General features: G+C 44.7%; 2 protein-coding genes across 11 annotated transcripts in view; one reads left to right on the forward strand and one right to left on the reverse strand.

The window, feature by feature from the left end:
- magi3a (membrane associated guanylate kinase, WW and PDZ domain containing 3a) overlaps nucleotides 1–9,607 on the reverse strand; it is an 80,792-nt gene extending 71,185 nt beyond the window's left edge. For all 5 annotated transcript variants that reach the window (XM_068306746.1, XM_068306717.1, XM_068306737.1 and 2 more), the window contains exon 1: nucleotides 9,293–9,607. In XM_068306746.1, the coding sequence (XP_068162847.1) occupies nucleotides 9,293–9,599 (307 nt within the window). In that variant the 5' untranslated portion in view covers nucleotides 9,600–9,607. The remainder of the gene's footprint in view (nucleotides 1–9,292) is intronic.
- Nucleotides 9,608–9,666: 59 nt separating this feature from the next.
- On the forward strand, nucleotides 9,667–15,705 carry si:ch73-206d17.1 (tyrosine-protein kinase STYK1). 6 transcript variants are annotated; one of them, XM_068306762.1, is made up of 10 exons: nucleotides 9,667–9,798; nucleotides 11,672–11,794; nucleotides 11,871–12,014; nucleotides 12,113–12,313; nucleotides 12,452–12,633; nucleotides 13,441–13,515; nucleotides 13,675–13,892; nucleotides 13,984–14,024; nucleotides 14,115–14,211; nucleotides 14,283–15,704. In XM_068306762.1, exons 2-10 carry the CDS (start codon nucleotides 11,743–11,745, stop codon nucleotides 14,449–14,451), a joined length of 1,179 nt encoding a protein of 392 aa, XP_068162863.1. In that variant the 5' UTR covers nucleotides 9,667–9,798; nucleotides 11,672–11,742; the 3' UTR covers nucleotides 14,452–15,704. The 6 variants fall into 6 exon arrangements, with proteins under 6 accessions (XP_068162863.1, XP_068162858.1, XP_068162879.1 ...); XM_068306757.1 differs by lacking the exon at nucleotides 9,667–9,798 and adding an exon at nucleotides 10,470–10,764; XM_068306778.1 differs by lacking the exon at nucleotides 9,667–9,798 and adding an exon at nucleotides 11,237–11,617 and having other exon boundaries at nucleotides 11,716–11,794.
- Nucleotides 15,706–16,266: the final 561 nt, after the last annotated feature.

Here is a 16,266-nt window from a genome sequence, read left to right on the forward strand (position 1 = left end):
TTGTTTGTTTGTTTGTTTGTTTGCTAGCAGGGTTACATGAAAACAACCAAATATATTTCCATGAAACAAGACTACAAACAAACAAAGAAGAGATCCGGCAGTTTTGACTGAACCTTGAGGGTAGATGTTCTAGAATTGATCCATATAAAAGGGGCAGTTTTGTTTTTTTTGATAACTGCATGTTTGTCCTTCTTTGACTTGTTTGGGGTTAAAAACAGTAAAAAAAAAAAAAAAAAGTTGTTTTCACTTTCACCCTGCAGATAATGGTTTGCTGTATTTTGGATGAGGTCTGACATCAGAACAAACTATTCATTTAGTCTGATATTTGCAGTTATTTTGACATGACGTGAAATCTTAATCTAAAGTTACGTTAAAGTTAAAGTTACATTGCTTGGTGTGGGTTGTCGCAGAAAGGGAAACTACAGTTGTCAGATATGGCTATAATTGGTTGTTCGTATTTACGAATGTTCGTAACTTAGATGTTCATATCTTGAGAACTACCTATATCTCTAGAGAACAATGTAAAAACATCAGTTGTGAAAGGGCTTCATGAGGACAAGGTTTTATATGAACCCTGTGTGTCTGATAGAACCAGCATCCACTGGTAACCAGACACTGGTGGACTTAAAGCTCAACAAATCCAAAATAACTACATTCCACAGATGATCGGCATTCCCAGATCAACGCTCCATAGGGAAGTGTTCTACCAATAAAAGGCATCAGAGAGACTTCAAGGAATGTCACGTTACTGGTTTTGACTCATTAAGAAGTCTGTAACACAATACAACACAGCAATACAACACAAGTGCTATAACAACAGTTTGTACATCTGATGGAGGCAAACAAATGACTAGAACCATCCCATATCAGAAACACACAGAGGACAGACCATACCAACACACCTTGGATTATGTATCCAAAGTCAGAGTGCAGTAGTTGGGTAGACAGGGCATGACCTCTCATGGTAATTACTTCATCCCAAAAGCTCACTGCTGGGGAGTGAAGGAAGAATGGCAAATAAGGCTCAAGTTGTATCTGTGAAGATTCTCAGTCCTCCAGGTCATTGAAGGTCTCTGTGTCAGATGACAACTGGACTAGGAAACCCTTCAAGACATTTGGCCTCCAGTTCTAGTTCAGAAGTCCGAGGTTAAATGCTGCAAAATCATTTTATTTCAGAATTGAAAACATCAAATTGGTACTCATTCATGTCTGTTTCTTGGTTTATCAGCAAGACCATGCAAAAACTAATGGAAGGATTTCCACAAACCATTCAGAGACAGACACGGAACGACTTCATTACCGTTTGATGCAGATGCAAATAAATAGGCCAGCATTTCTCTTCTCCGTTTTATTTCCAACTCTTGAATGGGGCTTTTTTTTAAAGATTGTTTATCTCCCCAAGTATGCACAACAGAAGTGATGCTCAAACTCTCAACAAAGTTTCTTGGAAATCAGTTACACAGCACCCCTTCAGTTGTGGCACAATAAGAATAGATAGGAATAGGAGCAGGAATTTTTAACAACTTTACTGCGAAAGATTTTGATATTTCAGTCAGTTTGTTAGGGCTTGGTGGGGGCAAGTTACTGATTAGATAAGTTTAAGTGTATTTAAATGATGAAGGTTGGTTTACAGTTCACTTCTATCACAACATCTTCTTGTTTTTACAAAGAACCACACCTCGAGGGTTGGACTTATTCGTAGCATGAATCATTTTGGAAAGCAAATAGAGTCCCTTGCTATTGCAAGGCGGGCTTAAATGACAAGTACGAGTGAATGCTCCAACAATTACATAAGTGCAACATTAGGATTGCAGCAAGACTCGTCTTTCCACTTACTTTACACAGTGAGTAAGACACATGTGATCTCTTGAGTCAATTTGCCTGCAAGCCTCAGTGACTGATGGATATGCTGCCGGAGCCCTGAGGCAAAGTTATCAACAACAAACACAAGAGAACCTAACACAACTGCAGTCCACCTCTCATTTCAGGGGGCACAAAGATTCTGCAAAGTGTGTCATGTGATTGGCTTACTAGCATACAATAGGAAAAAAGATACTGTGAGTGGAATAGTGAGATGGCTGGCTATCCAATCGTAACCAATCACTGGTCACTGTCAGCTAAATACACTGAAAGCAAGACATCTTCCTGGCGTCCTTGACTTTTCAGAAAGATCGAGCCCTCAAGCCCACACAGGAGCTCCGGATGCATCGGCTGCCCTAACGGGTATGAGATTGAAGCCGATCAATAACCTGTTAGAGAAGCTAAGGAGCAAAGTAAACTAAATTGGTCAGGCTGAGATCCTGATGCTCATGCATTCTAATGAGGACACTCAACGAACCTCATCTCCAGCAGCCTGACATCTCACCATGGAGGGAGAAAGGGAGCATGCCATGCATTAATAACACGAACAGAACATGGCTTCAAGCCGGCATGTCGTTTTTTATGTGCTTGTCTGAAGAGCAGTAAACTACCTGCTAACATCCTGTAATGCTAATGATGCAAACTTCAATCAATCAGAGTAGCTAAACACGATCACACATGACCCAAGTCCGTTTTACTTTGCTGCTTCAAACAATGGTCAGACATTAATCACCCCAGATTTCATTTCACACAAAGGCCAAAAGCTCTGACAGCAGATGCTGAGAGGTTTGCTACTGTGAATGTGCGTTTGGAGGGGTGGGGGGTGAGCTTTAAATCCAAGCAGAACGGCCAGAGATCGATACTTTCAGGTAGTACAGCAAATAAACCGCTGAGTGGGCTGTGCTGGCAGAATGAGTATTGATGAAGGTCCATCAGACTGGGCACAGGGCCTGGTATGGAAAGTCGCAGCCAAACAGGTGATTGAACTCTGAGGTTCAGTCTTCTCACTTGATTTATGACCTGGCATGTAATCAAACTTCCCAACTGAAGGAACAGTCTTCATTTGAGCATTGCACTTCTCAATTAACCCTCAAAATTTCAAGGGAGAATAAATACAAGGAGCTTCCTCAGAACACTTCTTCAGCGTCAGAGACCAGCCAGAGAGGATGCTCTGCAGCATTCAAAAGGCATGCTGATGAAAACTAGAGCTCCACCGCAACGATTGTGTTCGCTTTCAGAGTAAACAGAAATCATGTCAGCTGCGTCTTGATTTTTTATTTTCATATATGCAGGAAGCTCAAATTAAGATAAGACTGACATCCTGGCTGAGCAGCGCCAGTTAGAATCAATGCTAGCATCATGATGAATGGTCCTTCTTTACCCAGTCCTTTTCTCTTCAATCCTCTTGTTCTTTTTCAATCTTTCCCATCCTCCTTTTGTCTGACCCCATTTTCTTTCAATTAACCCTAACACCCCCCCCCCCCCATCTTCAATCCAACAGATCCTTCAAACGAGAATCCTCGTCAGGACAAGCTGCCAGCTACCCCTCCTCTCTCTTCCTGACTTTACCAGACTGTTTTAACCCTCACCCGGCCCTGACCATCTTCTCATGGTGGGCGCTAATTGTGCAGTCAGTGATCAAATAATCATCCCTTGTATCTATCCCTGCACCTGTGCATTGATTCACAATCCACAGTCCCAGTCTGCTGCAGCACAAAAGGAACAATTCCTTAGTTAATCTGCCTGCAGCAGGACTTCCTCCAACAACAGACTCAGATGGTGGCGCTTTCCTGCTGAACCCACAACAGCATTCAGAACCAGCAGACCGCTGCAGCCTGGACACCCCCTGCTGCACCTGTGCCTCATCTGGAGGTTGGTGCCAGAAGCAGACATGGAGGGAACAGGAGCAACACTATCACAACGCCCTTTTCCAGACGTGCATCAAACTTCACTTGGTTTATTGCAAAGACCAGCGTTTCTACCTCCATGCCATACATAGCAGAGAATGGCTCCCACTCTCCTTCTGTATGTTTCTGAATGAATACATAGACAGTTGAAAACATCAATGTGTGCTTGCTCACTTCTAAGTGTTACATACCATTTTACAGTGCGGTCTCTGAATGTCGTGACGGCCAACCGTTGGTGGTACTTTTTCAAACAACCACCTTAGATCCTCCTCCGACATAATCCTACTGTGTCTGCTAAACCTCACAATGCAACATGAAGTGCCGTTCCTAGTCAATTACCCTACAGTGGAAATGGGTTATAGAGCCCTCCCCAGGTCCATGTGGATGCTCATGTAGGGGCCGCATGCTGTGTTGTATTCTATATGGAAAATGCTTAATGTCAATGGAGTTTCTATGCAAACACGGAAAGCTCAAACTAATATCCCTTCTCCAGTGTGAGAACATTTGACAGGGGGTTAGATGAAAACGAGAAATTGATATTGATGTGCTGTCATGACTAACCTCAGGTACGATTCTTGCTTTGAAAGAGGGAGGCAGACAGGAAGGCCTGGGGAGTCCCAATGAGGTGTCAAACTGAATAAAGGAGGAGAAGGAGTCTCTGAGGAGGAGTTTGTGTGTCTATAAATGACTGTCCACTTACAACAGCGGCAACCCGGAGACACTGCTGCCGATGGCTGCGCAGCAGGACCATTCACTGACCAGAAAGAGGCAGTCACGGTGAATCAGCGCACACTCATCTTCACTGCCTTTATACAAGCCTGCCAAGTCATGGCAGCTGCCAGTGAGAGGTATGGCTCATTTGAAAAACACCATCTTTGTTTCTGGTCAGTTCGTGACCGCAATGCAGCTTAAAGAGAGAGCAATAGCATTAGCAAAGAGGACCACAGAGGGATGCCCGCCGCTGAACATCTAGGGCAGATTTAAGGAGCTGTGCCATTAGCTCATAGTTCCAATGTGCTGATAATGTAACAGATTGTCTTCATTCACCTTCTATAATTAAAGTCTTTGCCCATCACGCACTTCAAAAGAAAAGGAGGCACATTTGTGCGACAAGGAGGCAGACTTGTAAACCGGTGTTGGATAGGGGGAATATATGCTCCAGAAGGAGACTGCTGCTCTAGGGCGGAATGATAAAGAGTGGAAGGAGGGGGCATGCTTTGGTATTCATAGCAGCCGCTGGGGGCTTGGGTACACTCTCCTGCACGCGCCGCCTTCCTCGCAGCTGATACCGCTGGAAGGGCGGAGAAGACTGACGGGTTTGGAGAATACGCCGGGAGAGCATCCAGTGGGAAGAAATGATGGGTGGATGCGACATCAGGTGCACAGCCTCGATGTGCATTTCACATTAATGTGCTCACAAAGAGATGCTTTCGTGAATGCCGAATGTTCGCCACGTTTAGAACTGCGGGAGAAGCGTGAGGCCAGGTTCCAAATTTCTGTGCCCTCTAATCGGTGGAGAGATGAGGACATACTTCAGTAAATTAAACACACATTTTTCATGCTTTGTTCAGAAGCACTCCAAACACAAAGAGTTGAGACTGTCTTTAATTTCTGAGTCAAACCTGGCGAGGCAGGTCTGACAGGAGCAGCCACTGGATCGGAAGTTCGACTCACCGGAACCTGAGACATCCCGTCAGCAGTCCTCATCTGGTTTAGAGCAGCTTAGTCACAGAAGGCCCGACTGCGCCGTGGGGGGGTTAACCACATTAGCACAGACTGTGCATCTTGCTGCTCTGCTGATGGCAAATGTTATAACTGTTAACCTCAATGTGACAACACCAGCGAGAAAAACAGAGAAGACAGTGAGACAGTCTACCCTGGAGACAGCTGCACACAATCACATCTCAAACCTCTGCAAAACCGCTAACATAAACATCTGAGGAATCTGACTGTTATTCTAAAGTATCATATCAAACAACGCTCATCAATACCTGGATCCACCCAAAAAAAATCTGCAGAAAATGTCATCAAAATCTCCCAACACTTTTCAAGACATTGTCCAGACAAACAATACAAACACAGTCGATCACCCAACCTCCTCCAACTCTCATGAGTAGAGGTCACACATAAAAATATTCACTCTGTATAAGCATCTTTAAAAAAGAAGTGGAGCTGTATTTTGCTACATTTTTCTTTTCCTCTAGGCAACATAAGATCGCCGATGCATTAGCAAAGGATTATGACAGCAGGAGTTATCTCCAGAATCTGCAAACTATAAAAGCCAAGAAACAGAAGCAGATAGTCCATTGATAACGACCCAAACAAGCCAAACTGGAACATTAAAACAGGCTTGATGAAGAGTTTTTTGTTGTTTTAAACAAAGCAGCAAAGAAATATCTCATTCTCTTCTTTGTCATACCTCGTGGTTACCCCCAATACGTGGTTTGCTGTAGCTCGGACAAAACAAGACTTTTGAAAATGAAGCAAAATTAAAACTCTTCATCAGAAAATATCTCCTGGGATGCATTGAACTTCACAGGCCGGTGATGAGGAGGCTCCTTTGGGTTGCCTCTGTTGAAGAACATCTAAAGGGTGGAATAAAAACCTACTGCAATTATCTTCAACTCAATAATTCACACTTATTGTTGCCCAGATTCATCGCTCCTACAAAAACATTTAATGCTGGTAAAAAAAAAAAAAGGAAACAAAACAGCAAAATGCTCATAATACCACAATAAAAGTGAAGCACGGGATTCTTCATGCTATATTTTCTAAATGACACGGTAAATAGAAACTGCGGACCGCTCACTTTGTCGCAGCTGCTAGGGAAGTGATTCTGAATGTGAAAACCATGCTGTAAAGCAAGCACATGCTTCATGGACACTGAAAACAAACACGTTTCTACTCCAGAGGATAATAGAGAATGTTGACAAAACCAAAACAGCTGACATTTAAAAAGAAAAGACTCTACACTTCTGTTAAACCCAGCAGAAACCTTGTGTACCTTTATCAAGACTGGCATCTTTTCTCTTTGATATGACACGTCATTGTTCAAACTATCATAGTGCATTAATCCTTGAAAGTATTCAACAAGACTTACTTGTTCAAACATCAGACTTGAGACCACAGCAGACAGTGTGAACTATAATATCCTCTGGCCATCTCCATTAATGATTGTCATTATTTATCTTTCAAAGATAGAGAAAACTTTCCAATTTTCTTTCCCCAGCCTCTTTAATTGGTCTGATTTGTAAACCAAAGTTGCTCGTGGGAGCCGGGCACTAAATGGTCCATCCATTACTCTCCACAAGGCAGTAACAAGAAGATCTCAATCTGCTTACAACATTAATCAATGAGCTGCCCACTCACAAGCTCCAATAGGTATCTGGGATCTCTACGTGTCCCCTCTCAGCAGTCCTCTGAAAGTGAGCGCCGATCGTCTCGCTGCATAGCGGCAGCACCATCTGGTCTGGAGCCGGTGCACCGCTCCAAACAAACTTGTGCTTCCTGTCCTGGACGCTCATGAACTGGTACTGAGAATAATAATGTGAGCTAGTGACAGTTTTTAAGAACACTTATTACAGTAGGATAAAGACGCTGAGTGGAAAAACAGCATCTGTGATGGAATGGGTTTCAGAAGATTTACAAAGGGAAGAATATAGAGACAAAGAAGATGACAAAAACTGATGATGAGGAATAAACAGCTGCTTGTAGAAGATAAAGACAAACTAGGAGAAATGATATACGGTATATGGACCTCCTTTAAGGGAAAGGAAGCCAACAGAAGTGAGTGATTTGAAAATAAACACCATGAACTGAAAACCAGACTGCAGTCTCATCCACGCTTGCAGCATCTGTGGAGGATGGAAGCTTTTACAATCCAGGCCAGGCGGCTATCATCTGATCTGCCCATCAGCCTCCATGTGGCACAGAGGACTCATCAAAGATGGATGACGTATGAATTAACCATGAGGGGGGGACGGGGACGCAGACACACGGCGAGGACCAAACTGAGCCCACGATGATGCTTCGGTGTCGCTCCAGCGTGGCGACTGTACACAGCACCACGTCAGTTAACACAAACTGTCACATTAGCTTGTATGCATGTTTTGAAGTCTAAACACAAAAAGGAGAGGTTGTCCGATCATGTGACACCGCCAGCCAATCAGGGATTCATTCAGGATAGGGACAGAACTGATGTGATTAGACTTAACCTCACCTCCACACAGTCTAAGCTGGCACGCCAACCGTTAACAATCCCCTACTTGTGTTGAGTGCTAAATGCCACGCTCATCCATCCACACACGCACACACACACACACACACACACACACACACACACACACACACACACACACACACACACACACACACACACACCTTCTGTCCTGCATGACTCTTATTGCGCCGTCAGTGTGTTTTGGCTCATTTCACACATTCATCACGCCTGTGAGGCTTAACGAAAGGAATCTAACAGACATGGAGCCAATCAATATGCTTACAGAGAATTACAACGACAAGGGAGAAGTGTGTGCGTGTGTGTGTCCTGTACATGGATGCAAAATGATTACAGAGTTCAGACAAAGCACTGTATGCTTAATGACCCCTGGAAGCCTCCGTTCTAGTGCATGAACGATCCTGGAACAGTGAACATCTCCAACACGCGAAGTCCCGGAGGAAGAACAACACCACGCAGACGCTGCATGGATGTAGCCGCTAAAGACACACTTAATACAACATGATCCGACCAGCCACCAGGTGCACACACACCTGATCCTTCAACACCCCCCCCCCCAAACCTTCTCCAATTTATTCATGGTAGTCTGACCTGGTCTAAGCATCTCAGTGTCCAGGTTGTTACAACACATGTTTATGCAGTTCAGTCACAGCAGGATAGGGTTAAGGTGTGTGTGTGTGTGTGTGTGTGTGTGTGTGTGTGTGTGTGTGTGTGTAGGAGTTAGGGTACGGGTGTGTGTAGGGGTTAGGGTGTGTCTGTGTGTGTGTGTGTGTAGGGGTTAGGGTACGAGTGTGTGTGTGTGTGTGTGTGTGTGTGTGTAGGGGTTAGGGTACGGGTGTGTGTGTGTAGGGGTTAGGGTACGAGTGTGTGTGTGTGTGTGTGTGTGTGTGTGTAGGGGTTAGGGTACGGGTGTGTGTGTGTGTGTGTAGGGGTTAGGGTACGGGTGTGTGTGTGTGTGTGTGTAGGGGTTAGGGTACGGGTGTGTGTGTGTGTGTGTGTAGGGGTTAGGGTACGGGTGTGTGTGTGTGTGTGTGTAGGGGTTAGGGTACGGGTGTGTGTGTGTGTGTGTGTAGGGGTTAGGGTACGGGTGTGTGTGTGTGTGTGTGTGTGTGTGTGTGTGTGTAGGGGTTAGGGTACGGGTGTGTGTGTGTGTGCTGGGTGGAGGGGTTAGGGTACGGGTGTACGTACAGGTGGAGGGGTTAGGGTGTGTGTGTGTGTGTGTGTGTGTGTGTGTGCGCCTGCTGGGTGGAAGGGTGTGTGCGCTCAGCATCAGAAACGTGTCACACACCTGGCTTGACGGTCTTCAGCCGGATGGGGTCCCGGAAGTGGCGGATGACAGCCAGCGTGTCCCGGTTGGTGAGCCCGCTGACGGGGGTCCCGTTCACCTCCAGCAGCACATCCCCGGTGCTGGGGAACCTCCCGGCGTGACAAACCAAAGCTTCCGACACCATGTTCCCGAGGTAGGGGAAGTCTCCCATCTCCGCGCCGCCTCGCACCTCCACCACCGAGACCAACTCCCCCGAACCCCCCCACGACACGGTGCACTCCTGCACCTTGGTGGACCAGTGCTTCTTCTTCTTCAGTGTCTTGGACATGGTGGCAGCTCCTAGTGAACCCGGAGGGAAGTCCAACCACGAGTGTTCTTTAACGCAAAACTCGCCCGTGGATCCTAAGACGCGATGACGCACGGGGAAACCATGGCAGGTCACAGGGGGAACGGATCACCAGTCAGCGATGATCGATCCTTCCATTGATCAGCACCAGCATCACCTGCCTGCGACACCAGCTGCGTCGGTGAGGTGCTGGTTCCGACCCGGTTCCCAGCAGAGAAACGCCCCACAGCCGCTTCTGTCACGCCGGAAACCACGATGTTAACCTGCGCCCCGAGAAAGTCCGTCAGGTCCCAAAGAGGGACTATGTCCTGCTCCAAACTGGGTCTGACTGAATGCAAAAGACTGTTTCTAGTGGAACAAGTCGGTTCGGTGCTCGGTTCGGTGTCGGGTCTTAATCCAACGCGACCACGGGAACAACTTTGCTGGCGCACCTGTCCTCTGCTGCCGTTCCCCACGGTGACATCAGCCAGGCGGTCCTTGGAAACGGCAAAACATACGTGACCGTCCTATGAACCGAGCGGCGGTTCGGTTCTTCCCACCGGGGCGTCTGGTTCTCCGGTTCGAGCTCCGTGCTGTTTTCCGCTTCTCCAGCGGTTCCGTGCGGAATTGTTCCGATTATAAACCTCGAACCAGACGACAGCCTCCAGCTTCACTCCACAACTTTTCTGGTCTTTTTCCGTGTTATTTTCGTGATTGCCAGGGGTTCCGTCCAATCAGACATCGGGGGTTGGTCCTAAACTGTCTTCCTTGGACCAATAGTAGCTCGTTAGGGGGCGGGTCCTCAGAGGGATGGGAAGCGCTGGATTTCGTTTCCATGCTGTGTTTAGCAAGGCGGAGTCAGACCACTGACGGCACATTTATTAATGTGTTGGAAATGTTTGTGGTAACTTCGGGGCGACGTTGGTGCAGAAGTGTGAGCTGTAACTTCTGTTTGATTCTTGATGTGTTCCATGAATTTTCTGACCCAGTTGCTGATTCGGAGGTTTTGCCGCCTTTCCTGAGCCTGTTGAGGAGATTTGTGGCGCAATTGCACCCCCTTGTGTTTCAGTGGGGAACACAACTCCTGATCAGACACTGACAACACAAACACACGCATACAGCTGTTTCATTGATTGGACACCAGAACATCCACAACAAGAACCTATGAGTAGGCCCTATTTAAATTTCCTAGTTTGTGATAAATAAAGTCTATCTATCTATCTATCTATCTATCTATCTATCTATCTATCTATCTATCTATCTATCTATCTATCTATCTATCTATCTATCTATCTATCTATCTATCTATCTATCTATCTATCTATCTATCTATCTATCTATCTATCTATCTATCTATCTATCTATCTATCTATCTATCTATCTATCTATCTATCTATGGGTTAGGGTTTACTCATACAGGTATACATTCCAGTCAGGGGTAATGGTTAGAGGTAGGGTGGAGTCTACTAATACAGATCTACAAATCAGCCTGGGTATGGGCTAGGTTTAGGGTTAAAGTTAGGGTTAGGGTCTCTTCGTGCAAATCTGAGTTAGGGTAGGGATAGGGGTAGGGTCTATTCATACAGGTCTACATACCAGTCTGGGTTAGGGTAGGGATAGGGTTAGGGTTTCATCATACAGGTCTACATACCAGTCTGGTAGGGATAGGGGTAGAGTCTACTCATACAGGTCTAAATTCCAGTCTGGGGAAGAGTGTTGGGTTTGTTTGGGTTGGTTCTGTTTCTATTCTTCTCTCTGATGTGTCAAAGTTGGCCAGGTGGGATTGAAATGTTTTGTGAAGGTATGTTCTCAATCTCTAAACTCTAATCTGCTCTAAACCTCCTGATGTTATCGGTTCTGGTGGTTTAATGATTAACATTCTGCTGTTGGGTCAGCGCCCTGGCAGCCACAGCTGCAAAAGCAGCTGCTAGCTTCTGATTTTTGACCTCCAATACTTTTCATGTAATAGTCAGAATGTTTGGTGACATGTACTTACCAGAACACTGTGGTTAAGCGGTCAGGTAAGAGCGTTTTTGAGTCCTTTCTATCATCGTGACTCCCTGTTTGCCTCCTAGGGACAGACGTCTGGTGGTGTCTCCTGAATGTCATGTGTTCATAGGATCTGGCTTTTTCTCCGGTGTGAGAAATGCCAGCAGGTCCTCCTGGATGTGTCAACGACTCATCTCTCCCCACATGTTGTGAGTTGTACACATGGATCTTATTGTGGCTCAGGTTTCTTATGCTGAACTGCTTCTTCCGTTTCTCTTTGTGTAGATGACGAGTCATCAGGTCACCTTGCTGTAATTATCATCCCATCTCTGTTGGCTCTGAGCACCGTTTTGGTGGTGGCTTTGATTTTCTACAGTCTCTACAAAAACCAGAATAGAGTCCAGAGATCTGTAACTCATTTTATAAATGGTATGAAGTGTAACATGTAGAAACTCCCTCTGCAGCAAGCAATGGATCTCAAAAGGCACTAATTTATCTCTGTTTTTTGTTTTGTTTTTTTCAAAAAGCCCAGCAGAGTGTGTCCACGATCGAGACTTGTGGTCACACTCCTAAGTTTCGAACAGCTTTGGGTCCCTGGGAAATCCCCGAAGATTGTGTCCTTGGGGAAGTAAAATTTTGGCAGAAAGGTCGTTATGGTCCTATTTGTAAAGGTTTGCTGAAGAATTCAAATGGAACCTCTTCTTCTGTGGTGGTTAAATGTCTAAGAGGTACTGCCTGTTTCACGTCATGACAGGATTGTTGGTGTGTTCAGATGATGCCAGAAAACTGTACAATACCTCTACCAGAATTATGATCGAAAACAGTTCACGTTGATGATCGGGTTTCCTGTCTGTTACATCATACAGATGGCACCAACCAGCCTGAAGCTAAGGAGTTTGTGGGGTGGGTCCAGTTTCATGCTACAGTCTGTAAACATGACAACGTGGTCCGAATGCTGTGCTGCCAGACCAAACGTCTGCCCATGTATATGGTCCTGGAAGCCTGCAGCCCCGGGAACCTCCTCCACTTCCTCTGGACACTCAGAAATGTATGTCCATTCAACTTGAACTCATATTTGCTGATAAAGGTCATATTTAATTCAGTGAAGTCCTGACAGACAGGGAACAAAACATCAGCTTGGTTTTCTTTACCAGATCGAATGAATGAACAAATGAAATATTAGTCAGGCTAAAGTGTTTTTATTTCACATCTCCTTCAGCAACAAGCGGCTGAATGCTTCGCAGCCCTTAAAGATGAGGTACATCAGGTGTGACATTACCCTCATGTCGGTGGGTGTTTTCAACCGAGCTCACCTGAAAAAATACTTTTAGTTCAAGACAGAAGAAGATCACATGAGACATATATTTTATAGATATAAAAGTATCTTTCTCTGATCATAGACAAAGAGAAAATCTTCTGGCCCTAATCCGATATATGGATAGATAGATAGACAGACGGACAGACCGGCGAGTAGATAGGTAGGTATTTTATTAATCCCAACAAAAATTAATATATATCATCAGCTCTCACACATTTACACATTCCACAAGACAGCTCAGCAGTGAGGGAAGAAATAAATACTAATAACCATAAATACACAGAAGAGGAAACTCTATGTGGCCCTGGTGCAGTTCCCCCTCTTGTGGCCAGAATGAGTAACACAAAAACAAACCAGTAAATACAAAAACCCTCACAGACAACAACAGAGAAATAATCAAACCCGCCTTCACCTCTTGTCCCCCCCCCAAAAAATAAAAATTGAATGTATCTCTAGACCAACTTCTTTTTTGTCTTTCAAACGTTCGGTACTAATCATGAAATCCAAGATAGTGACGACATTTGTTCTTCCCTCTAGAGAAATTCAAACACAGCAGATCCGTTCTCTGAGATGTCTGTGTTTCTGGTAGCAAAGCAGGTTGCTGCTGGTCTGGTAAGTTTAATTGTGACCAAACAGTTGTACTTAAAAGGGAATGTTGTGATGCCTTGCCGTCACGTAGCTGTCGAACAGTTGGGTAACAGTCTCATTAAAATAGTGTTTCCTTTTGTTTGGAATGAAATAACTCAACCTGGGCATGGTTTCTCTCCCCAGGATTATCTCATGTCAAACCACAGACTCGTCCACGGTGATGTTGCTGCAAGAAACGTGTTGATTGGACCGGGCCTCTCAGCCCGGATGTCCGGGCTGGGCCTGGCCTTTTCCGGGCGCAGAGTGTATAGTGCGCTGAAACACAGGGCAGCAGAGGTGCCTCTCAAGTGGAAAGCACCTGAGAGAGTTCTGGTGCAGCTCAGTATCGACAGGAGTGACGTGTGAGCAACTCTAAGAGACAACATGGAATCTTTTGCATGAATAAGACTTTTTAAAGAACATGATTTTGTGAATACTTTCTTTTCCCTATAGGTGGTCGTTTGGAATCTTACTGTATGAACTGATTACTTTAGGTAAAGCTTCACACGCCCTCTGTCGTTCTGGTCACACTTCTAAAAGCATCCTTCTAAACGCATCCACCATGTCTTCTGTTCCGTCCTCAGGCTCGCCTCCGTACCCGGAGCTGGAGCCTCTGGATGTGCTCCCTAAGCTACAGGGGTCATACCGGATGGAGAGACCAGAGAACTGTGGGGTGCCTTTGTGAGTAAGCCAAGTCAACTGGCACTCATGGAAGACATGGCGTCTGTATAACGTCAGGGTATTGTCTTTAGGTATGACCTGATGAGGTACTGTTGGATGTGGAGTTTCAAAGACCGCCCTACGTTCTCATCCATCATTAAGCTGCTGGAGTCATCCATCCATCGAGCAGCTACCGAAGCCATTTGTGTTCCTGAGGTCATGGACATGTGGGAGTATAACAGACAGGCAGGGCTGCTCTGATTGGCTCCTGTGCTGCCATGTGATGTGAAGTTACTACGAGGCTGCAGTTGAATTCCGCGTCTAACAACAATAAAAAAGGATGTTGCATTGCTCAAATACTGATAAACTGAATTAACTTATAACAATGGAGAGCTGTTTTATTTAATGCTTTGAAGAACTCCAGGCTATGGGGTAGAAATGTTAAAACCCAGGTTTTATGTCTTAATGCTTCTTTACAGGCCTCGTGTCTCACGGCGACACAAACTCAGGTCAAGAGAGTGAAGCGCCTCTAGAAACTTTCTTCAACTCCAGTGAATTGATTTAAGAACTCTGGAAAACCATGACCTGGATGAAGGAGACCCTACACAGACATATAGCATGCTCTGAACAGTAAGCTACTAACACTAGGGGTGAGCGACACTTCTCCAGCTGTGGTGCCTGTGGTCCTGAACATGTCCTCCAATGGTGCGCTGGTTCTGAGACAATTTACTCTGAACATGTTTGACAGATTTTTTTTTTACAGTGTATTTATGCAAATAGGACATAATGGTGGAGCCTAAGTCACAGACATGTGGTCGGTGACTTTCATGTTGTACGCATTCACAGTCACAACTGGAAATGATTCCGTTGTGGTTTAAAAGAAGAGCTTAAAGAACACTAGCACAAACTGACATACATCCGCTATCATAAAACATGGGACCAATAGAAATATAACTCAAAAAAATTGAATATTATTTTACATCTCACATCTTACTAAAATTTTTAATAACAGCAGGTAAAGTTTAATTTTTAATTTTCAAAATAGTGGACTCTGGAAGACTTACTTGTGGGTGCGTTGTTTCTTGCTGATCATTGGATTTAATGAACATAGCTCCTGTAATCTTATTACATTTCAAAATGGCCATCCTTCATAAGAAACCTTTTGGCCTATCCATGTGCTCCTTTCCATTTCTACTCAGGGTGCAGCTTTTAATTGGCAGCAGCTGCAGATCTGTGATTTACAGTGAAGACACGAACATACAACCCTCCACACGGACCCTGACTTCCATTCAGAGAGCTGATTTACTGCATATATCTGTTTGTGGCTTGTCTTTATTTCCTGTCTCTGCTGGGACAACAACATTGGCACGTTTCTACTTAACTGAACTCTCATGTAGTTCCTCCATAATTCCGATAGAGGGCGCAAAACTACTATTGGAGCGATCCGAATGAACCCAAACGAACTTTTAACGACAGTAAATATATTTATATTTTATTATTCATTAAAATATTGAGCAGATTAAAGGAACCTATCAAAGACATCCCAGACTGTTAATCAAATAATAAAGAGGCGTTTGAATATTAAAGTTGTTGTAGAGGGCTTTTTAAATATCAGACATAAATCGTGATACTCATTTAAAAAACACAGCGATGCACTACAAAGTCAATATTAAAACACAACTGTAGTTTTGACTGCACAGAAAGAAAATGACCTACTTTAAACTCTGGAACTGCTTGAAGTGAAAGAACAACTAGTTAACAACTAGTTAACTCTGGTTGTTGGTTGGTTATTTGGCTCCAGATGTTTAGATGACTCCTCAGGCAGCAGCAGTAAACAACAACAACTTTAGAGGTAAACAGACTGATCCATAGATCAACTCATTGATCAGGAATAATCAATTCAACCTGTATGTTTTGTCCGTAGTAACTCATACAAGTTCTAGTCATAGTAGTATTTGCTGTCGAAATACCTGAGAAGGTTTCTTTCGACTTAATAGGTACCCAGATCTGGATCTGCAACTGGATCTGGATCTGGAACCTATTTGCGTCTGAATCTGGATCTGATCTGGACCTGGA

The sequence above is a fragment of the Antennarius striatus genome, chromosome 2 (genome assembly GCF_040054535.1).
Source record: "Antennarius striatus isolate MH-2024 chromosome 2, ASM4005453v1, whole genome shotgun sequence".
Classification (NCBI taxonomy): domain Eukaryota; kingdom Metazoa; phylum Chordata; class Actinopteri; order Lophiiformes; family Antennariidae; genus Antennarius; species Antennarius striatus.